Source organism: Podarcis pityusensis (genome assembly GCF_964106645.2).
Source record: "Podarcis pityusensis genome assembly, chromosome: 8".
Lineage (NCBI taxonomy): Eukaryota > Metazoa > Chordata > Lepidosauria > Squamata > Lacertidae > Podarcis > Podarcis pityusensis.
Genome location: NC_138033.1, coordinates 65,942,192 through 65,964,584, shown reverse-complemented (window position 1 = coordinate 65,964,584; position 22,393 = coordinate 65,942,192). Strand labels below are relative to the sequence as shown.

General features: G+C 44.7%; 2 protein-coding genes and 1 long non-coding RNA gene across 16 annotated transcripts in view; 2 read left to right on the top strand and 1 right to left on the bottom strand.

Annotated features, from left to right (window-relative positions):
- Positions 1-729: 729 nt before the first annotated feature.
- TMEM51 (transmembrane protein 51) lies at positions 730-19,710 on the top strand. Of its 4 annotated transcripts, none has more exons than XM_081016238.1 (3): positions 730-881; positions 16,805-17,296; positions 18,189-19,710. In XM_081016238.1, exons 2-3 carry the CDS (start codon positions 16,953-16,955, stop codon positions 18,604-18,606), a joined length of 762 nt encoding a protein of 253 aa, XP_080872364.1. In that variant the 5' UTR covers positions 730-881; positions 16,805-16,952; the 3' UTR covers positions 18,607-19,710. The 4 variants fall into 4 exon arrangements, with proteins under 4 accessions (XP_080872364.1, XP_080872365.1, XP_080872362.1 ...); XM_081016239.1 differs by lacking the exon at positions 730-881 and adding an exon at positions 8,847-9,004; XM_081016236.1 differs by lacking the exon at positions 730-881 and adding an exon at positions 12,698-12,883.
- Positions 9,016-21,787, bottom strand: LOC308482824. Of its 4 annotated transcripts, none has more exons than XR_013989428.1 (3): positions 21,547-21,787; positions 20,253-20,336; positions 9,016-10,572 (listed from the first exon to the last, which is right to left on the bottom strand). It is a non-coding gene; the product is annotated as an uncharacterized lncRNA (long non-coding RNA). The 4 variants fall into 4 exon arrangements; XR_013989429.1 differs by lacking the exon at positions 9,016-10,572 and adding an exon at positions 10,587-10,763; XR_013989430.1 differs by lacking the exon at positions 9,016-10,572 and adding an exon at positions 17,303-17,905 and having other exon boundaries at positions 20,249-20,336.
- The window catches only part of FHAD1 (forkhead associated phosphopeptide binding domain 1), a 41,353-nt gene continuing 40,745 nt past the window's right edge, over positions 21,786-22,393 (top strand). For 6 of the 8 annotated variants that reach the window (XM_081016017.1, XM_081016021.1, XM_081016018.1 and 3 more), the window contains exon 1: positions 21,786-21,996. The gene's annotated coding sequence lies outside the window, so the exon portion shown is untranslated. Of the gene's footprint in view, positions 21,997-22,027; positions 22,133-22,393 lie in introns of those variants that run through there. The other 2 variants (XM_081016016.1, XM_081016015.1) reach the window with 2 other exon arrangements.

The following is a 22,393-nucleotide window of genomic DNA, read 5'->3' as shown; positions in this document are numbered from 1 at the left end:
GTGAGTGTCAGGGCCAAGTGGGGATTCCAGCAACTGTTCAGAAGCCTTTCTGCCTCTAGCATAGACATGGTGGCTAGATGTCACTGACAAGCTTCTCCTCTGTGGATTTGTCTAATCCTCTCTCCCCACCCTTTTAACAAAATATTTTTATTGAACAAATTTAACATATCAAATTATAAATCAATAATCAATAATGTCTAATCCTCTTTTAAACCATCCAACTTGGTGACGACCGCTGCTTCCTGTGAGAGTGAGTAACATAAGCTAACTCTGCACTGTCTGAAGAAGTCCATTGTTTTCTCTGCCTTTCAGCATCCCGCTTCGTGGGATGTCCCCGAGTTCTAGTCCAACCAGATCGGCGGGGGTGCAGGATTACTCGGCAGAGGTGGGATCCTTTCATAGCTGTCAACTTTTCCCTTTTCTTGTGAGGAATCCTATTCGGAATAAGGGAATCTCCCTTTAAAGAAGGGAAACGTTGACAGCTATGGATCCTTTGGCCCTCGAGATGCTCTTGGACTTCGTCACTGGCCAGGCTGGCGACTGGGGCTGATGGGAGTTGGAAGCCAACGACGTCCGGGAGGGACCCCGCTTCCCCATTCCTGAGCTTAGGGAAGGCTGCGTCGTGCGCTGACGCAGCTGCCTACCCGCCGCCGCCCTCCTGCGCCCTACAAGCTGCTCAGCTGAGCGCAAGAGCCGATCGGAGGCTTTAGGACCCGGCCCGCGGCTGCTTCCGCCGGTGCTGGACGAGCGCGGGAGGGCAGGGCGCTGGAGCCGGGGGCGGCCACCGCGGGCGTGACGCTCGGCCGCCCCCACTGAGAAGGACGGAGCGCGCCTTCCGGGAACCATGCGCGGACGCCGGCGGGGCGCAGCTCAGCGCGCAGGTGAGCTCAGCCCAGCGGGACCCCCTCCCTAAGCAAACCCGCCCCTCGTGGGGGTGGGCGGTGAGAGCCCCTTCCCCACGCTCGACGGGGGCTCTCCCCCCCACATCTCCGCGGTGGGGATTTCTGTGATGGGGCCGCTTCAGTGTTGTCCGGGGTTCCGACGTGCGCTTTCTGACGGTGGGGAGACTCAGAAATGCCGTTGGGGTGGGGGGTGTTCAGCGCCTGGTGCGCTGCCATCCTCTGCGTGTCTCCCTAGTAGAAACCATGGGCAGAGAGTGTGTGCGTGTTTAAGTGAGGTTGCAGCCTCACCCGCCGTCGGGTTGATCGTATATTAAAAGTCTGCGCTTTATTCTTTTGAGGAGAGGGAACCATTGAGGACGGGGCGGGCTGGGCACTGCGGGGCGAGGCAGGTGGCGTGAAACCACTTGCTGGCCGCCGGGGTCCGGCTTCTCTGCTTCTCCGTCTGCGGGAACGCAGGATCCCCGATGCCGATCCATAGCTGTAAAACGTTTCCCTTTTTTAAAGGGAAATTCCAGTGTTCCGAATAGGATTCCTCGCAAGAAAAGGGAAAAGTTGACAGCTATGGCCGATCCCTCGGTTTGCGGGGGAGTGGTGACGCTGTGCTTCGACTCCTCGTTTTCTCTCCTCTTGAAAAAGCCCCAAACTCGCGTTTTCTTCGGCGAGGGCTGAACGAGGACAAGCCCCACACCTAGCAAACGGGACGTGGGGCCTGCGTGCAAGTGTGTCTGTTGGAGACTCAGTGAGACATCCTCCCTGCTTAAGGAACGCGGTTAGGATGGCAGCTTTCCTGCCTTCCGAAAATGCGCGCGCATGCAAAGTTGCGGTGCTGCTTTTTTTCTTCTTCTCGTTTTCCTCCCCTTCCTCCTTTCTTTCCACCCTTCCTGCAGCGTCTTCGTTTCCGGGAGGGAGCCCTGCCTCTCCCTCGCTTCCTCTTCTCTCTCCATACTTCTTGGCTTTTGCAGGACTTTGCCCAGGCGGGAGCTTTTCTCCCAACTGTTGCGTCCCGGATCTTGGAGGCTGCCCTTACACGCCCGATCTTCGGAGGGAAAGCAGTTTTGCAGACGCGTACACACATATCTTTTGCATTTGATTCTGAATGACTGGAAACCTCTAGATGCTGATGATTTCTTTATTTTGGGGCATGTACAGGGTGCCCAGAATCACAGCAGAGTTTGAGCAGCTTTGAGCTTGACTCTTTAGGCCACTGATTTTTAAGTACAGTAGCGGTTACTTTTGACCTGATGTTTTGGACCACAACTCCCATCATCCTCAGCTGGCAGAGCTGATGGGTGTTATCCACAAAAGCATCTGGTTTTGGAGAGCCTTACATAGTGTGAAATGTTTTTTAACTGGGCTTGTTGTATTGTTAGATGGATTTTTATATTTGATGTACCTTGGGATTGCTTGCTTTGCAAAAAGTGGGTGAAAATGTGTAGGTAATAGTTTTATTACCAGATGCAAAGGGGGACATTCGTTTGCCTTCAGACCTGTAAACTTTGGCTGCAAGAGACGCTGCATTAGCTAAAACTTGGTTGTCATAATTTCCCATGATCCTTTCTTGTCCTCACAACTTCCCTGGGAGGTGGGCTAGGTCGAGAGATGGAGGCTGAACCAAAGTCACCCCTGAGCTTTGAAGCTGAGCGGAGATTGCAGCTCAGGGCTCTACACTTCCAGCCTCCTGGGACCTTCTCAACATGGTTGGACTCGTGACTTCCACCATCCCTGATCAAGTGGGCATCCCAGTTAGGGGCTGATGAGAGTTGTGTTATGACAATATATGGGCCACAGGCTTTCTCCTCCATTCTGATTGGCATTTACTTTCCCACACAGCTCTTAAGCCTTCCAGAAGTGTGGCTGTCATAACAAAGACAGAGCCTTGCGGCACTTTTGATGGCATAGCAGATTGGGGTGTGTGTGTGTGTGTCATCAGCTTCTGTGGACTAACATCCAAGTGATCAAGTGCATGGCTAGCCTCGGTTCTCTCTCATAGGCAGCTGCGCTCAGGCTGAGGGGCCAAATGGCTTTGGAAATGCAAGATGCACAATTTCTTTGGCAGGGAGGGGGGTGGAATTCAAAACATATGGAGGGCAGCTCTGGTCAGTAAGCCACACTGACTCTTCACCACATCTGCAGTCTGTGGCAAATGTTGACCGAGTTTGAATGTATGCACTGATCACTCGCAATAGGGGCATGTTATAGCATCACCAAAGGCCCAGGCTTTGGTTTGCTGATTTAATGCCCTGCGGTGGGAGAGAGAACCTAGCTTCCTATTGCGTCCTAGATGAATACAATCAAACCGGCAGAAAAGTTATAATTGAGCAATTATGGGAGTGGGTGTACTTACTGCAACAGTTAAGGACAGTGGTAAAGACCTTGTAAGCACTGGGTTAGGTCTTCTCTCAACATCCTCCAGAGGTTAGTCTAAAGCAGAGGAGGGAGACCTCAGGTCCGGGAACTGAATGCAGTGATCCAAGTCTTTCTATCTGCTCCTCGGATTCTGCAGACCACTCCCCACATACACACCTGAGTAGCTCGCACCCACCTTGCGTATTTCTGCCTGGGCGAAATGTATCCTCAAACTTTCATAATGCCCTCTTGCTTCTTTATTGATTTTAAATATTTCTATATGACAAGTAACTAAAGTTCCATAGCAGTTAATAGCAATTAAAGCAAAATTATAATTATAAGATTATAAAAAGTATATAATAAAACTGAAGAGCAGTACATTGGTACCTCGGGTTAAGTACTTAATTCGTTCCAGAGGTCTGTTCTTAACCTGAAACCATTCTTAACCTGAAGCACCACTTTAGCTAATGGGGCCTCCCGCTGCCGCTGCGCCACTGGAGCACGATTTCTTTTCTCATCCTGAAGCAAAGTTCTTAACCCGAGGTACTATTTCTGGGTTAGCGGAGTCTGTAACCTGAAGCGTCTGTAACCTGAAGCATATGTAACCCGAGGTACCACTGTACAGTGATCCAAATAGAAGAAGCATAACAGTGTGGTTAATTTCCAAAGGCCAATTGAAACAAAGGTAGTGAGAAGTCCGGAGAATTTTCCTAAGAAGGGAATTGCATTAATATTCTGCTCCTGAGGGAGGATAATAGTTTTATTCTGTTCTATTTTCATAATTCTGTTTTATTATTTTTATGTTGTATTTTCCTGTACCACTTAAGAGTTTTTAAAATATTAAGTGGCTCAGAAATGTTTTAAAGCAGCTGTTGCCAAACATTTTCGAGGCACTGCCCCCTCGGTTCCATAAACTCATTCCCAGTGCCCCCTACCCTATTGAAAGTATTGTTAAGAAAAGCCGTTTACATGACCCACTAAGGAGGATAATAACACAATAAAATTCAGAAATCCAATTAAAACTATCTTATTTAATTAATTCAACAACACCGATGAACTTGCTCCAATGATACCAACTTTTCAAAGTCTTATAGTCAATTAGCAAGAGTCTTACTATGTTTAGTAACTACAGTGGTACCTCCAATTGTGAACAGGATCCGTTCTGGACGTCCGGCCGTATCCCGAAATTTTTGCAACTGGAGAGCCCGCTTCTACGCATGCGTGAGCGGCGAAACACTTCCAGGTTTGCCGCTTTCGCAACCCCAAGTTAACATTACCCGAGGGTAACGTAACCCGAGGTTCCACTGTACTTCACTGTTTTGTAAATTCTTAATACGATGCGTGGGCTTAATGAAGTGTTACCAGTTTCTCTGCTTCAAAGTCACGTAGCAGGAATCTTAAACCACCATGTTTCGTAATCTGGAGTTGATTTATTTGCTTGGAGAGAAGTTGGACAACCACACTAAAACCACGTTCCACCAAACTGGATGTTGAAAATGCAACAACAAGCTTCTGAACCACTTTTCATAGTGCAGGATAGCAGATCAGAAATTTCCTCCTGTACCCAGAACTATTGGTATGATTTTTTACAACTTTGGCTTCAGCTCAGTGTCGTTTTGTAGCTCAGTTTTTTGTCCACTGCCCCAGCTCTACTACATCCCAATGTGATGCTGTGGCTTTTAATTCTCCTAAAAAAGCTAAAGTAGTATTGGAAGCATAAACAGGAATGTGGTTCAAGGTCTGTTCCTGAGTTAAGGTTCACTTAAGAATTTATATTAGATTTATGTAATGGTCGGGCACAAAGGAAATTTTTGAGGTTCCTATGACAATTATGGGGTGGGTGGGTGGGTGTGTTTAACCTATACATAAATCATTACATTACTTGCCACAACAATATAAAGATCATACACCCAATGGGTGGGGTATAAATAATAAAATTATCATCATCTTCATTAAAGTTCAAAAACCTCTGGTTTTCACTGCTGGTCTCCCCCCATCCCACCCCCGTGCTGGATCACACACCCAAAGAAAAACCACTTTGTCAACATGGCTTTTAGCATATTATTACATATTAACTCTCACCAGCAGCCTGTTTTTGGAGCGGGACTGAATGATTGAATCATAGAACTGTAGAGTTGGAAGGGGTCCTAAGGGCCATCTAGTCCAACCCCCCTGCAATCCAAGAATCTAGAGGGCCACATTTGCCTTAAAGGTCTGAAATGCCTCACATCTGACTTAGTGTTATATGCCCCTACACAGTTACTGAGTCAATTTCACCTTTTCTTTTAGCTATGATTTTTGTGCTAGTCAGGCCTGTGTATGTTAATAATCCCTTACATACACTGGTTGGAATTGGACCTGCATCTCCTTGCTAGTAAGGTGGCAATAATGAGTGTGACCTCCTACAGACAGGTGATCGTGTAGCAGCATCCTGGCGAGCCAGTGGGGAAGCAACAGTTGTCAAAATTTGTAGGGAAGCCGCTATCTCTCTGTTGCTAGGACCAGGCGTGTTCTGCATCAAGTTAAACCAGTTTTTTTAACCTTAAATAGCTTCTGTGTTTCCACAAATATTTGCGTGTACTGTACTGCAAAAGAAAAAGTGCATTTCTGAAAGGGACACACTTAACGTTTCCAAAATAGTTGATTGATGTTTGATTTTGTTTTTTAATGGTTTTTATTGCATAGTTTTATGTATACTGTAATACATATACTTTGATACATTTCTGTCAATAGCAACATATAAACTATAAAAATATTTTTTTATAAATAGATACAATAATAATGAAGGGCTGTGAAACAGATAAAGCTGTGTATAATCACTTTTTAAATATGCAGATTATCATGTATGGCTCTTTGGGTGTGCTCAAACTAGCATTATTTAATTCATGGTTTGAATTTGATTGATCCAATGCTAATCCTATTCAGAGCAGACCCATGGAAATCAATGGCCGTGACCGGAATGGGTCTATTAATTTCAGTTAGAAATTAACTTAGTTGGAAAATGCAACAATTTGATTGTGCAATTGCTTATTTTGTTTTATTTGTTCTTTGTTATTGCTCCGGATAGGGCTCACAACACAACATATGTACAATATAAATGGTAATCAGATATATAACGTAATATGGAATAAAAACATACATACACTATGAAATCAGCAGTAAATAGTACATTCTGTACCTTTGAAACACAATCACACACCTCTCAAAGAATTCTGGGCACTGTAGTTTGTCGGGGGGTTGCTGCAAATTGTAACCCTTTGATTATTCTATGTGAACTCCAAACAACATTTAAACCACACTGTAAGACTGCAGTCCTAAACTCATTTACAGTGGAGTATGTCCCACTGAAATGCTTGGTGCTTCTACAAAAACTTCTGCAGGACTGTGTTGTGTCCTTTCAGTGCTGGATTTACATATAAGCTAAACAAGCTATAGCTTAGGGCCCCACTCTCTTGGGGGCCCCTAAAAATTTTACAGAAAAAAAACCTGGATGTACATTTCCAAAGTATAAGATAAAAAACAAATAAAATAAAACCTACATACAGCAACAGTGTTTTGTTTTGTGTTGTGTAGGCTCCTATGATATAATGGGCCCCCAATCATTTTAAGTTAGAGCTTAATAATTATTTCACTATTAAAATACTTCTTAATTGTATTTCACTGTTAATATACTTCTTCTTAATTGTATTTCAGTTCAACAATTACTTTGATAAAATACATATTTTGTTATGTGCAAATGGCTCTAGATACCTATTAGGTCCATAAATTATCATATAGCATATATTCAACACAAAAAACAGGGACAATTTGTTGTTGACAAAGGACAGCTGGACATACAAAGGGCCCCATTACCTTCAGTAGCTTAGGGCCTTATCAAACCTTAATCCATCCCTGTGTCCTTTATTGAACAACAACTCCTAATATTTAAGTTCAAGAGTTTTTGACTACAGAACCATTTTGACATGCTTAACCTCAAGCGCCCTAAATTGGATTGCAGAAGCCACATCACTACCAAGCACTGCCTGTGTTTCTAAGCGTAATTTCATAGTTTTACCTCTGTGAGGACTAGAAACATGCATGCATTTTTCTCTGAGAATGCTTGTGTTTTCCACTTGTCACACTTGCCTTCTATAGCTCCAATCTTTTCTACACTCACCTCATGGTCGTTTCTCATGCCCTTTCTGAGAGATTCCTTTCATTAACCTCACTGCTTTTCAAAAGTTGGTTTTTCAAAGCATGGGTGAAAAGGAAGGTTGTGAATGAAAACAGCTAAAACGCCAGAGGCAAGCTTTTGTGACCTACAGAGTTCTTCAAGCTTAGATGTTCAGAGCAAAAACTTTCCCCACACTCTCCTGCAATTGCTAGCTAGAGCATCTACCAAGCCTGGGCTGCTGAACAAGGAAGCAGGAAGTTATTTTATTTCTTTTATCATTTTATTATGGAGGTACCTAGCTCACCTTCCAGATAAGCCCACAGAGCAGTTAAGATCAAAGAAATAAAAAGCATTAAAATGCATATACTCTAAAAGCAGAATGCTTTTTTAAAAATGCAATTTAATAATTATTAATGGCTCTCTTCCACCTTTCCCCCATATTTTATCCTAGCAACAAGTTAGGTTAGGCAGAAGGACTGACTGCATTAATCACCTTGCAGACATTGAGTGCTTGCTGGTGGACACCTGAGTTACAAAAATCCTCCCAGAGTAGCCGAGGGCCGCATATTCTCATGGAGAACCTCCTGGGGGCCGCATTACAGCACTGGGCAGGGCGAAAGGGGAAAGCTGGGTGGATCAGTGGTTCTGGATTAGCATTGCATTCAGCTAAGTACTACTCAGAGGAGATCCATTGGAATCAGTAGACCTAAGCTGGTTGTGCTCATTAACTACAGTGGGTCCACTCTGAGTAATGCCAGCATTGGCTACAACCCCAAAGGAGACTGGATTCCAACTGCACAAAATTTGGAGAGTATCTATGCCTGCATAATATGCCTTTCTTCATTCTGCATTCAGGCATTATCAGAATTTGATGACACGTTTCACCTGGCGTAAGCACTTAAAGGGGGTGCGGCCTGAGAAGAGTCCCGAGGGCCGGATAGGGAGACTTGAAGGGGCCTGAGGTTCCCCATTGCTGTGCTTGGACAATGTACCAAGTAGGGTCTGTGTGTGCCCCCTCCTTGTTAATACCGGCTTGTTTATGGTGTTAGTTCAAGCATCCAGACAAACTGGAACAGGCCCTCCAGTTCTTGTTTGCTGTGACTAAGTTTCATATGTACCGCACCCTTCCTCTAAAAGGACACCGGGGTGGCCTTTGTGTTCTTCCCAGTTGCTCCACATCCGTGTTTTTAAAAAATTATTTTCTTCATGGGATATATGCATTGCCTAGGCCAGAGCCTCTGTGGTGGGCGGCTTAACGACAGCACACGGAATTCCCAAATATGAAATTTAAAACATATACTGGCGACTTGTCCTCTTATGCAGGGCTTACGTTTCAGACCCTATGTGCATAAGTGAAATTGCCTAAAGTGGGGAGCGCCTTCTAAATATCCTTTAAATGCCCTCTCTGCCGCTCTCCAATCCAGATCAAAAATACTGTACCAAAAATATCCACAACTGTAATGGAAGCTCTGGGGCTGGCTGGAGGCTGGAGACTGGACAAGATGGGCCATTGGCCTGATCCAACAAGCTCTTCTTATGTTCTTATGGAGGTGAAGGAGGAGGAAATGTCATCTGGCCTAAAGTCACCTGGAGATCTTCCTGAGTGAGGATTCAAACCCATCTCTCTCCAGTCAAGAGTGCGGCAGTCATCCCATTATACTATACTTCCTATCTATATCAACCTTAGGGAACTATTTGTTCCCAAACCTTTCACTGGTGACATTTGACGGGTCGGTGGGGCTGCCCACCTATCCATCACTTGATGTTGTATGACACGAGGCCATCCTATCCCAGCCAAAAGTGGCACACCTTGTAGTTGGCACCAAATTTAAATTGCGGCGAGTGACAGGTGTACTTTATTTTAGCCGTGGTCTTTAACTAGGACCAGTGGGTTGCTGTAAGTTAGTTTGTCTGGGTCACACAGTTGGGTTTGGCCTCTTCTGGCCGTGCACCCTAACACTTCCTCTTATTGTTCTTCTCAGTTTGTCATGCTGTAATTTCCTGCACAGTCTTTGTTTTTCTTTGCTGTGTCCTTTCTTTCTGTACATTTCACATTTCCCCCGTCTCCCCACCCCCCAGGTATTGTATTAGTTACAGCTTCTGTGTAAGAAAAAGGTTTGAAGCGTCACCCAGCCTAACTGTTTTTATTATTTTCAGTATTTTATAACATACTGCTTATTTACAGTATTCATGGCCCATTGAATAGTAGAACTTAAACAGGGCTGCCTGTGTCAGAAAGGAAATTGCTGCCTTCTCAAACCCCAAGTTGAGATCCCTCAATTCTCTGGAAGTCCCCGGCAGCTTCTATTGCAGGCTTCCTCAACCTCAGCCCTCCAGATGTTTTGAGACTACAATTCCCATCATCCCTGACCACTGGTCCTGCTAGCTAGGGATTATGGGAGTTGTAGGCCAAAAACATCTGGAGGGGTGAGGTTGAGGAAGCCTGTTCTATTGCCTCCCATCCTTCAAAGACCCCAAGCAGCAGCACCATAGAAATGGATCGGGGAGTGGTGGTGGTGCTTTTGAAAGCAATTGATGATGGGGGGGGGGGATTAGCACAACATTACCTTGGAGGAAGATCCTCCCCTTCTTCCAGACTGATTTCCAAGATTTCATCTTCGTCAAAATCAAATGGTGTGCATGCCTGGTGTCTTGTGATTGATTATGCATTGACTGGGCCCCCCAAATATTTTATTCAAGTTGACACCCCTGCCAACTTCTCTGCCACAGTCTTTCTCTGCTTACTAAACCCTGTTACCTCTTCAGCTTTCGACGCCTCCCCCCAAATCTTCTCCCTCTGACCACTTAGTGTCATCCCATCACCAATCCCCGGGCTCTGAGCCTTCTTCCCTTGGGAATTTCCCAGCTGAATCTTCCCACCATTCCTCTGTGTCCAGCCAATCCATGACATCGAGGGAGCATGGGCATGGCCAGGATTTATGTTAACTGGGCAGGATTTATGTTGGGGGTGGGCAGAGCCAAGCTATTTGCGAGAAGATTAGTCAGTTAGTTGAGTATTGTTATTTATTTATTTATTTACTTGATTTGGGGCGGCAGCTGCGCCCTGCCTCCCCGGCCATGCCCACGCGAGGGGGCAATGCTTTTGAATGAATTCTCCAGCAGCCCAATCCTCCTGCTGGTTTCCTCGGGGCCACCAAACACCTGGAGGACCTATGCAGAGTGAGGAACAGGTGGTAATGATGATGATCCCTTGCCCTGCTTCTCATGCACGATTACAGCTCAAGAGGAGGTTGGGCCAAATTAATATTGTTCGGCAAAATGGCTTTTATCAGGAGTAATTAACCTCCGAACGACCACTTTATCTGCTTAAAAGCAGCTATGAGCACATCTCTGCCATTGCTCTGTAAACGAAACAGAGGAGCAAAGACGATGTCCATTAGCTTTGTTAGGTTAGCAGCTGATGAGTTACCAAGAAGCACTTAACTTAATGGAAATTCTCCCGCCCACCTTACCTTGATTTGGAGGGTTTTAGTATTTGCTAGGGTGCTCCCGACACAGAAACCCTGTCAGCTCATTTGTTTAAGAAATTACTCTATTGAAGTTAGGGAGCTTTTTAATGCAACGGTGGCTCCAGCATTGTTTAGTGTTGCAAGGATGAACCACTGTATTTTATTTTTTTTTAAATGATATTTATTAAAGTTTCAAAAGATACAAAAAATACAAAATACAGAAAAAAGAGTAAAGTTTTTAAAATATAACAAAAAAGTAAAGAATAAAAAAGAAACATACAAAATAAAACAGTTAAAAAGACATTGATTTTCCAAACCTATCTTCCCTACACTTATTTCCCCGGACCTCCTCATACCTCCCTTTTTTGTATTCCAGTTCAGTTTGTTAGTTCAGCAAATCCTTACCATTAAACTTTTACCCAATTGTAAACCTTTTTTCATATCTCTTAAAGCATTACAGCTAAAAACCTCTTAGTTTCTATCCAACATCCTTCTAAGATTCCTTAATTTTACAATATTTCTGTAAATAGTCTTTAAATTTCTTCCAGTCTTCGCAAGGATGAACCACTGTAAATCTGATGTTGCACTCTCCTCCCTCCCCTCTTTTCCTTCACTTTCATAGTAGATTAACCACAGTGTAATGTTACATTCAAACCATCAATTGTGGTTGGTGTGAAACAAGCCAGCTTCTCAGACTCTGCTTTGAAGTTGATTCGTTTTAACACACCATTGTTGTTGCTGTTTTTATCAGACTGCAAAGTAAAAAAATTACAGATCTGTTTGCCAGCCCCAGTAAAAAAAAGGAAAAAAAATCAATTCAAGATGTGGATCCTCGTGGATCTTCATGATATTTACATGAGATGAGAGAGCAAAACCACCAGCAAATCATCAAATGCATCTCTGAACCTAGCAGTGGCCTTTGATTGATTGATTGATTGATTGATTATACTGATTGATTGATCCCTCCAAAAGGTACCATGGTGCAGCCTACGGCACTTACAACAAAGCACCGTAATGATAATAAAACCATTTTAAATAACCAACAATTCAAATAAAACACATTAAACAACAGTGAGTGCAAAAGCTATTTTTATGACTGCACTACAAATAACACTTCAGGTTCCAAATGCATGGACAAACTCTACAATTCTATGAAAAAAATGCCTGGAACCAGTTTCTCAATAACTTTTGCAGTGGGAGCAGATGAAATATCCTTTGGGGTAGAATTCTAGGGTTTGGGGCTGCCACTGAGAAAGCCTGGTCTTGCATCACTGCCTTCCCATTTGATGATGGTTTTGAGAGGACCCTTGTAAAATTATGAGGATCCATAAAGATCAAGGGAGGGGGTGACTCATATCCTCAAGAGCACCAGTGCCCAGACACCACATTGGTAGCTTGGGTTCTAACCACTACCCCACGCTACCATTCGGCAATAAGCAGTGCAGCGGACAGGAACTGGAGAGGTGGGGAAGAGTGTTCATTGGCAGAAGAGCTGTTCCAACGCTCCTCCCCTCTACCCCCCCCAACCTAAACAGTGAGCAAGTTCTAGTTAAGCACAGCCATCTGGAATTGCACGTGGATAATGTTTCTTTCTTTCTTTTCCCTGAATGCGTCTCGGCTTGTCTGCCCTTTCTCCGTTGCCAGTGCCAAGCCGTTCACTGTTTACGCACTGCAAACATGTTGGCTGTCGGCATTTTCGAAGATTTGAGCACTTTCTGCCTCTTGCTCTGCCACTGGGACCACACAGTAGGCTTCAGTCTGAGTGTGATGGGAAGCTTAATTAGCAGTGGCAAACAAGGAAGGGGGGGCAGTCTCTAAGGAACCAAAGCGTGCCGCAAGCAATGCCAGCCTCTGTGATTCTCGTTTTGGGTTATGCTGGATTCGTCATCGGTTGTGCAAACCGGCAGCGACTTTTTGGCTTCTGTTTCCAGACGCACCATAGAACCATTAGCAGTTGCAAAAGAGGTGGGGTTGGAGGTGGAGAGAACGCAGTGGCATAGCTTCTTAACTGGGTGAGTTCTCTTGTCGGGGCCTCATTTAATGGGCATAACTGGCCTGAAGGACAGGGTTCACTTTTGCTACCTCCCAACGCCTTCGCATCTATGGGGTAAATCATTGACAGGGGCAAAAGATTCAGGACTACAAGCAATGATGTAGTCATATTGAAGCTAGGCAGAGTTTATTGTCTGAGATTGCAAAGGTCCAGAGATGATGGAACAGGTGTTCAGTCTGCTCTGGAGATGACCGTGTTCCCCCATAGCTTTGTAGTCTTGGGAATCATAGAATCACAGAATTGTAGAGTTGGAAGGGACCTCAAGAGTCATCTAGTCCAGCCCCCTGCAATACAGGAATCTCAACTAGATCATACGTGACAGGTGGCCATCCAGCCTCTGCTTAAAAACCTCCAAGGAAGGAGAGTCCACAACCTCCTGAAGAAGGCTGCTCCATTGTCAAACAGCTCTTAGTGTCAGAAAGTCCTTGCTGTCAGAAAGTCCTTCCTGATGTTTAGTCATAATATCCTTGTCACTTGAATCCAAGGTCAGGGTGGACCAGAAGTCTAAATAAATACAGCCAGAAGCTCTCTCTTGATCTTCTTCCTTTTTTTGCTTGACAATTGAGAGTGAGTGACTGAATCCCAGGTAACCTTTGTGACGACCAAGTTTAACAAAGTGCTTTAAATGTTGACACTCAGCCAGATTGCTAATGCTGGGCGTTGTTCTTAAGCGTAATGATTACTGGGCTAGTTCAGGTTCAAAGATCTGGATTGCTTAAACGGCTCCTTTTAACCTAGCTGGTTTAAGCCTGAACCTTCACTTCTAGTCTAGGGAAGGCAGAGTTGGAAATGGGCAGAGCAAGGTGTATTATTGGATCTTGCGTTCAATCAGACAGCTGCACAGAACTATTGCTGAATGTGCTGCAGAAGAGCTGTAGCTCTGGGACAGCATCTGTGTTGCATGCAGAAGGTTTGATCCTTGGCATCTCCCAGTAGGGCTGGAAAAGACTCCAATACTTGTCCTACTAAGAGTTCTTGGTGACATCCATCTATCTTGAGTTAGCAACACCAAAGTGGTCTCCATGGTGCGCAAGCGTATGGAGGTCCTGGGCTGCTCAAACAACACGACTCCTGTCTCAACCTCGCTGATGTGGTCCAAAGAAAGCAGAGCAATATGTTTGGCACCGGCATGGCTGCAGGAATTGCCAGAAGGAGGTGTACAAGGCGCCATCCAACTGTCTTAAGGAGTCCACTCTGGGTTTGTGTAGGATTTACTCCTTAGCCTTCTCCTGAAGATATCCCCTCACTTCCCTCTACAGCACATGCAGAAACCGCTTTCTTGGCTGTTGCACCTATTGGTCTCATCTGCTCAATCTGCCAGAGCCTGCAGGGCAAGTTCCTAACTCACTGAGAGTTTGAGACCCATCAGCTACCCTCACCTGGTTTATCCAGCCAGCCAAAGCCATTCCCGGGGTGTGGCTGCTGCTGCATGCTGACAGCTTCTAGGAGCCACAGGTGAGAGCTGAGTGCATGGTGGGGACGAAAGGTGGACAAACTACCCCAGAAGGAGCGCACCATGTCATGACTTAGGTTCATGGGTTTCAGTGAGTCTACTCTGCGTAGGACTTAGTTGGATTGAACCTCAGGACAGCCACTGCTAGTCAGTGTGGGCAACAATTATTCACTAGTGGTCTGGCTCAGTGTAAGGACAGGTTCTTCCATTGCTATGCTCTGCTTCATCTTATATGCAGGGAAAGGCTTCATTCAGTGGCAGAGTAACTGCTTTGCATGCAGAAGATTCTAGGTTCAAATTTCAGCAACCCCAGGTTGGGCTGGGAGACAACTCTGCCTGAAGCCCTGGACAGCATCAGCTAGTCAGGTAGTTTCCTATACTAATGTGGTGTTTGTTTATACTCCTACATTCAAGTTTAAAATGTTGTAGATCTTGTCTGGCATCTGGGCACCACACTTGGGTGGATGATGTGGGATGTGAATTATTACCAGAGGGACTAGTAACAAAATGTTGCAGCATGGGTTGGCCCTTGTACACAATTCCTACCAGGCACTTTCCCAGGATGCTCTATTCAAATCTCCCTTCCCCTCTTGCTCACTGATCATGTTCAGCCCTTGCTAGGCTGTTTTGCAATTTAAAAAAACAACTTCTGTGAATGTTGAGATATCCCCTAGCTTTTTGATACCTCCCTCTTATGAGTGGACGGTGCTGTTTTGGCTGCCCAGAGCACTGGCACTCACAACAAAATGTAAAAAATAGAGGGCATTTATAGATAAATGAGTATATTGTTCTTGCATTGGTTTTCTTTTATTATAATGGTGTTTCGTGCACCATTTTTGTGGCCTCCAATATTTCACAGGTATAAAATAGGGACATGTCAATGATACCCACATTCCCAAAGCCCCCTGATTGAGAGAAAGGAGAGAAACATTATTTGTTTCATATAAATCACTTTTAAGTCATGAGATCTGAAACACGGCAGTCCTTTGAAATTTGTACTTCTCAGAATTTTGCCATGTACTTGTTCAACCAAAAAATGTGTTAATAGTTGGAAAGTGAAGGTAAAAATGAACACATTCATGAAAATAATATACAAAACTATATTCAGCAAAATTGCGTGTAAGGGACAGAACTGTGTGCCTCAGGGCAAAATGCTGACAAATTTTCGACAGGTCTTAAAATTTGGAAAGTGGTAGAAATCCCATGCACCAATGGTGGAAAAAACCGAGATGCCGAGAGACTGTGAAATTGACAGATTTGTCCGTCGCTTCGTGGAGCACATGCCTAGGAACTTCTTTGCTGCGATTCACACAAATGCAGCACCAACAAGCAAACTGGAATTATCCTGAGTTTGTAGTTTTCCATCAGCTCTCCCTTTATAGCCCTTAAGACGTGCCTCCTCTCTGTTATACTTCCATCTTTAAACAGTGGGTTGATGGCTATTCCAGGAGGAGCAACTAGTGTTGGGTGTTTAGCTAAAGTGTATTTACCTTAGCTAGCTAATTAGCAGATATGCAATTAGTTACCTCGGAGAAAGTGCCAAGCCTATGGTAGTTTTTGAAGGCGGGAGCAGCAGCTGCTGCTGCTGTTATCAGTGGGAGTGCAGCTCCAAACTCTCCAACTTCCTTCAGATCCCTCTCCAAAATATGCCTTTTCCACAAAGCCTTGATTTATTTATTTACAGTGGGACTTCAGTTTTCGAACGTCTCCGTTGATGAACGATTCGGAACTCGAACACCATAAAACCGGAAGTAAATGTTTCTGTTTTCAAACTTCGACTTCCGAGACATCTTCCGTATTGAGTTTTTCGTATTATTTTTTCCATTTTGAGGCTTCCGTATTGAGTTTTCAGTTTTCAAACATTTCAGAACTCAAATGGTCTTCCGGAAAGGATTACATTCAAAAACGGAGGTTCCACTGTATTTATTTTTTAAATTAAAGTACTTCCATCCTGTTTTTCCCAGCACAAAAAAATTCAGGCAGCTTTGCAGAGTTCAAAAGAGGTTGCCAATGGGGGTCCCATCCAGATGTTTTCAGACTCCCAAATCCCACCGGCCCAGCCAGCATGGCTGAGGGTCAGGGATGATGGTAGTGGAAGGTAAGAATAAAAGAAAAAATTACTTGGCCTGATTTGAACTGCTCAGGCCAGTGTGAAGTGAAGCAAAGTACAGGTGTGCTTCTGAATTTATGCTTCTCCGGATTTTGCAATACAGCTCTACTGCCAAAAGCTGTGTACACAAATGTGTATCAGTGAAAAGTAAGCACACACAAAATGCATATATTAGTGGAAATTATGCAGAAAAATAAATTAAGTTGAAGAAAATGGCTTGCAGAAATCACCTAACTGATATGGAAAGGAGGGGGTAAGATTTTTCATTGTAAATGATGTCATTTAAAATTTTTCTTACTCCTCCTTTCTTTCTCCAGGTCTCATTTTAAACTCAGGTATTTGGAAGGAACCCAAACTGGAGCCATTCCTGGACTTTGTTCCTTGATTTATGGAAGATATGCTCTGAATTGCCCACCCGCACCCCATCCCCGTGCCCAGATCAAGGGGGCCCAGCATTATAACAGGATGGCCCACTCCAGGTCAAACGGATCTCACTATGCTTTGACGGCAATAGGGTTGGGGATGCTTGTTCTCGGGATCATTATGGCTGTCTGGAACTTGGTCCCCGGATTTGGCCCAAGTGGGAAGCCACACTCAGTTGGAAACAGCAGTAAGCCCGACGGTGGTCGAGGAAATACGTATAAAAGCAATACGTTTTCGGTGGCTTACGTCCTGGCTGGTGCTGGGGTCTTGCTCTTGCTTTTCTCCATTTGCCTGAGTGTTCGTGACCGAATGAAGCAAAGGGAAAGTGACAGCATCTCTAGGATACGGCAGCAAGTCTCGGTTGAGCAACAGCCACAGGAAGACAGGTGAGAAGATACGATCAGGCCTTGAAAGCAAATTATTGATATATGGGATGGAGAGCTTGTGGCTCTCCAGATGTTGGCTACAATTCCCACCAGCCCCTTCCAGCATGACTAGTGGTCAGGGGTGATGGGAATTACTTTCTTCAAAAAAAGCAGGGTGGCTTTGTTGGGGGGGGGAATAAGGTGGGGTGCTACAGGGGTCAAGAGGGAGAGAAGGCAAGAGGGAGAGGGAGAAGGAAAGACATGCACACATTGGATCTCGTAAACCAATACTGAAATTCATTATTTTTCACAGGTCCCCTCCCCCATCTCATCCTATCACAGATCCTATCTTTCTCCATTGGCTGAACCCTAAAAATGACATGTTTCTGAGGCACCAAGCCTCAAAGTTCCAGTCAAATCATATCACCTCTGTATTCACAGATGGAACCATAGAATTATAGAGTTGGAAGGGAGCCACAAGGATTGCCTAGTCCAACCCTCTGCAATACAGGAATCTTTTTGCCCAACATGGGACTCAAACCCATGACTCTGAAATTAAGTGTCTCGTGTCCTACCAACAGAGCTATCCACTTGCCCATGTGTTCTGTGACTTGGTAGCTTTGTTCTCATCTTCCAATGTTAAAAAAAAAAAAAAGGGAAAGCTCCGTGAGGATCTTTGCCTCTGGCCCATGTTTTTGTGGTGCTGGCAAACAGCAGAACTGCAATTGTTGTTGTTGTTTTGTAGAATCTTAATAGTGTAAGGCTTAATACGTTAGTGAGACGTGCTGGATAAAAAATATTTTAAATAAAATAAAATACCAGCCAGTGAGTTTTCTGGCTTTTGGGATATCGTAACCTGAATGAGGTAGTGCTAAAGTGAGACAGTGATTACTTCTAAATTCTCCCTCTGCAGTCAAGAAGAGGATGAGGAGACGCCCTCTCGCTACTATGTGCCCAGTTACGAAGAGGTCATGAACACAGGGCACCCTGAGCTCAGCGACATAGACAGAAGCGCAAGGATCAGTATGTCTCTGCCCTCCTACGAATCTCTCACTGGGATTGATGAAACAACGCCGACCAGGCCCGTTGCTGCTGCCGAAGAAAGGCCCAACATTGAACGTCAGCCCAGCAGACACAGTTCCCGCCTGAGCAAAAGACTCAAACCCTTGAAAGTCCGGAGGATCATGTCCGAAAAGCTACACCTAAAAAACCTCAACTTAGACCTCCCTGCTGGAAATAACACGGGGCGGATAACAATAGAGCCTCTGACCCCTCCGCCCCAGTACGATGAGGTTCCCAATAAGCACACAGAGAGCCGGGAAGAGACTTGAGGCAACTGTATGGACTGCTGACCAAAAACATAATTAAAAACTTGATTTCTGTGGCAATGTCAAGTTTGTGGCTTTAAAAAAAGCCGGGGCAAACCGCACACCTATTTTGGTGACTCTTTGAATGAGGTGGATCAGTCTGGGACACGTCAAGCTAGATCCTGAGTCTTGTGTCAAATGTTTCCCCATTTTAGAAACTAATTTCCTTGTGCATATAATACTAGTCTGCCAGAGAGAGGATTCTTGCCTAAGCTTCTTTTTGACATGCTAGAGGTTTTTTATATGTAGGATTTTATTTTTTCTCTTGGCATGAGAGCCTTGTCCTGAAGTGAAGCCAGGCGACCGGTCTGCTGCCTTGGTGAAAACAAAGCACAAATGAATCCTCTTATGTCCAATGTAATGAAATTCAGATCTGGTCGGTGGGCTGGATCATTTTCAGCCCCACTCCCTGTGGGAGAAATTGTGACAGGAGGGAGAGGCTGCTCACCTGTCAATCATGTGACATCACAAAATATGCCTAGTGTAGGACAGGTGGGTATGGCTTGACTGTAATGGCCCCACGGGCCAAATGGGGAGGTCTCAAGTGCCTGCCTTAGTCTGGGTTGGCGGTTTCCCACCCCTGCACCAGGATGCACCTGAATTTTAGCAATAGGGAACTTTTATATATATAAATTATGACACATTTTTGTATGCCTCTTTCGGCAGTCATTTTTAAACGGTTTCTCCAGATGCTTGACATGGTTACATCTTTACTTTGGCAGTTTCTGTTCACTGAGATATGAAAGGCTCTCTTTTCACCAGATTTTAGATTATGTGTAGAATGCACAGGTGCCATATATATCCATCCATCACAGAGAAATAAAATGTTAAGGAGACAGAAGGAAGTTTACTGCTGCTAAAGGAGTAAACTTTAGTGCCCCCCCAAGCAACCAAAGATACTTCAGGTTCCCACAGGAAGATGACAGTCTGATTTTCTAACACACAGCCTTTTTTTGAATTTTTTAGCTACTGTATTGTAAATAAATAAAAAATTCAATATGTAATATGTCAGAGTTGGGATGCTGTGGGTGGGCTTTCTTTTTATTAAAAAAGAATGTGTGTGATGTGTGTGTTGTCTAACCTGGAGTTTCTTTTAGCAATGTGTAAAGGCATCACACATTTTGGAAAGTACAATAATAAGCATTTGCTCCTACAGTCCCTGATTTTCTGGTCTCTGCCCCAATATAGCACCCTTCATTTTATTTTATTTTAATTTTATTATGGATGTGAATTGGCCAGAATCATCATTTCCTCCCCTTCCCCCAAGTTTAGCCCTCTATCTTTCCTGGTAGTTAAATCTCTGAGGCTGGAGGGAGAGGCTGTATCCTGGGCTTCATGTACATAAACACTAAGGCACAGCTTGCCATTTTACACGCTGCTCCTGAAGAAGCTATAATATTTTGCTTTTTGGTCTCATACTGTAGAGGGCCTTGGACTTTCCTAACCACTGGAGGTAAGCAGAGACATCAGCTAGTAGCTCTAATTCAACTGCTTTTCTTTATATATGTGTCTTTGCATCTGTCACTGCATTTTGCTAATGCTGTGGAGACACACAGGGCTGCAATAAAAAAAATCAAGTTATATGTCTGACAAATGCATAAATCACTTACTTGGTGCAGAAGAGGCAGTTGCAGCATCAATACAGCTTTCTCAGCAGTATGTAATACTGAACAGGAGACAATCAGCTGACAAACCTTTTTTTAGAATGAAAACTGGCATTGGAAGCATGTGCTAGAATCATAGAATTGTAGACTTGGAAGGGATCCCAAGGATCATTTAGTCCAACCCCCTGCAATGCAGGAATCTCAGCTAAAGCATCCTTGACTCATGATTTTTCATTATGGGGTATGGGAAAGCACTAAACATAGGAAGTAGTAAACAACATCAGACTTTTGGTCCATCTATCTTAGTATTGCAGCACCTCTCCACAGTTTCAGATAGCCCGTTCCTGGCAACACCTGGAGCTGCTGGGGTTTTGAACCCAAGAGTTTTGGCAGTGTAAGCACGTGTTCTACCACTAAGCTATGGGGGCTCACTGTTCATAATAATTGTTAATTAATTGTTCATAAATAGATTTCTTACCCTCCCTTCAGCACAACTTCCCAGGGCCGGTCACATATACAAAACTACCATATTAAAAATAGTTCATAGCTGTTTTCAATCGAGTACAGTGGTACCTTGGGTTACATACGCTTCAGGTTACAGACTCCGCTAACCCAGAAATAGTACCTCGGGTTAAGAACTTTGCTTCAGGATGAGAACAGAAATTGTGCTCTGGTGGCCCAGCAGCAGTGGGAGGCCCCATTATCCAAAGTGGTGCTTCAGGTTAAGAACAGTTTCAGGTTAAAAACAGACCTCCGGAATGAATTAAGTACTTAACCCGATGTACCACTGTAATAGGAGAGGTCCTAATCATAGCTGTCAACTTTTCCCTTTTCTTGCGAGGAATCCTATTCGGAATAAGAGAATTTCTCTTTAAAAAAGGGAAACGTTGACAGCTATGGTCCTAGTATAGATCATAATGAAAGCATCAAAGAGCGCTTCAGAAACATGCTCTGCTGTAAGAATTTTGAATTTCTGTTTTGCTAGACAGTGTTTTCCATTGACTAGCTGCATCTCTCAGTGCTTTCAGTTATGGTTTGTCCCCTGCCCTGTGGGGGCAGCTTCTGCCCACATACCCGGATGCTTTACCAAGTACTGTACTCTGGCACCACTGAATTTGAACCATGAATGCAACCTGCTTCACAGTGAAATTACACCTGCCTTTAAAGGCTTTTCCTGGAACTTTACACTAAGCTGCACTGTAGTCACTTTATTGTGCCCACTTTGTTGAACTAGAACTGGAAAGACCCAGGATCGAATCCCTATTCCGGTTTAAAGCTCCTGCCTCTCAGCTTAACCCACCTCGCAGGGTCATTGTGAGGATGAAACTGGGCGTGAGGATACCAAGCTGGGCTGGGAACTTGCAGGGGGAAAGGGGCGGGGAATAAATGTACAGCAGGCAAATAAAACGCACGTGTGAGTGCCGATGATCACTGCGGAGAGGTCTGACAAAGGTTTCCCTTATCGCAAAGGAGGTTTGTCAAGGCGGAATGGGGAGAAACGAAAGCTCGCCGCGCGGGAGATGGCGCGGCCTAGCCCAGCCTTCTTGGTTGCCATGGAGACGGAGGCGGTGGCCTACCTGGGCCTATCCGGTTGCTATGGTCACCGGAGGGCTGGCTTCGCTCCTCCTCATGCTCTGCCTCCAAGTGGAGGCCGCGGCCTAGCTGGGTTGCCATGGAGACGAGCCCGGCAGCTACACAAGCGCACACAGGCCTGAAGGTGGCGGCTCTGCTCGACTGGATTGAGGGGGAGGTTGGTTGGGGCCGTGGCGGGGCTGGGGGGGGGGGGAGTGTCGTGTGTGTTTCTGTGTGTGTGTGTGTTTGTTTTAATTTCTTCCAAGCTTTAGTCCGACCACATGCTTTCAACCTCTGGAGGAAGAAAGCTAAAGGTGAGAGCGTTACTCCCTTAAGCATGTGCAGAGTGCATGGTTTAGGCATACAACCGTAGAGAAGTCCCTCCTCCTCCACCTCACCTCCTGTGCAATTGGGAGGCAGGGAATTGGCAGGAACAAAAGCTTATTTTTGGCTTCATTTATTTCGCCTGCTTGATCTTAGGGTTTGTTTTCATTCATTCTCTTAAGAAATGGCTGTAAACATAAAATTGTAGCGTGGGAAGGAAGCCATTGCAGAAATCACAGCTAAATGGGATG

Coding starts and splice junctions, on each gene's coding strand:
- TMEM51 (XM_081016239.1), top strand. CDS start 8,862: ATGGAAGCTCTGGGGCTGGCTGGAGGCTGGAGACTGGACAAGATGGGC. Junction 9,005..16,804: donor TCACCTGGAGATCTTCCTGA/GTGAGGATTCAA, acceptor TTCTTTCTCCAG/GTCTCATTTTAAACTCAGGT. Junction 17,297..18,188: donor CAACAGCCACAGGAAGACAG/GTGAGAAGATAC, acceptor CTCCCTCTGCAG/TCAAGAAGAGGATGAGGAGA.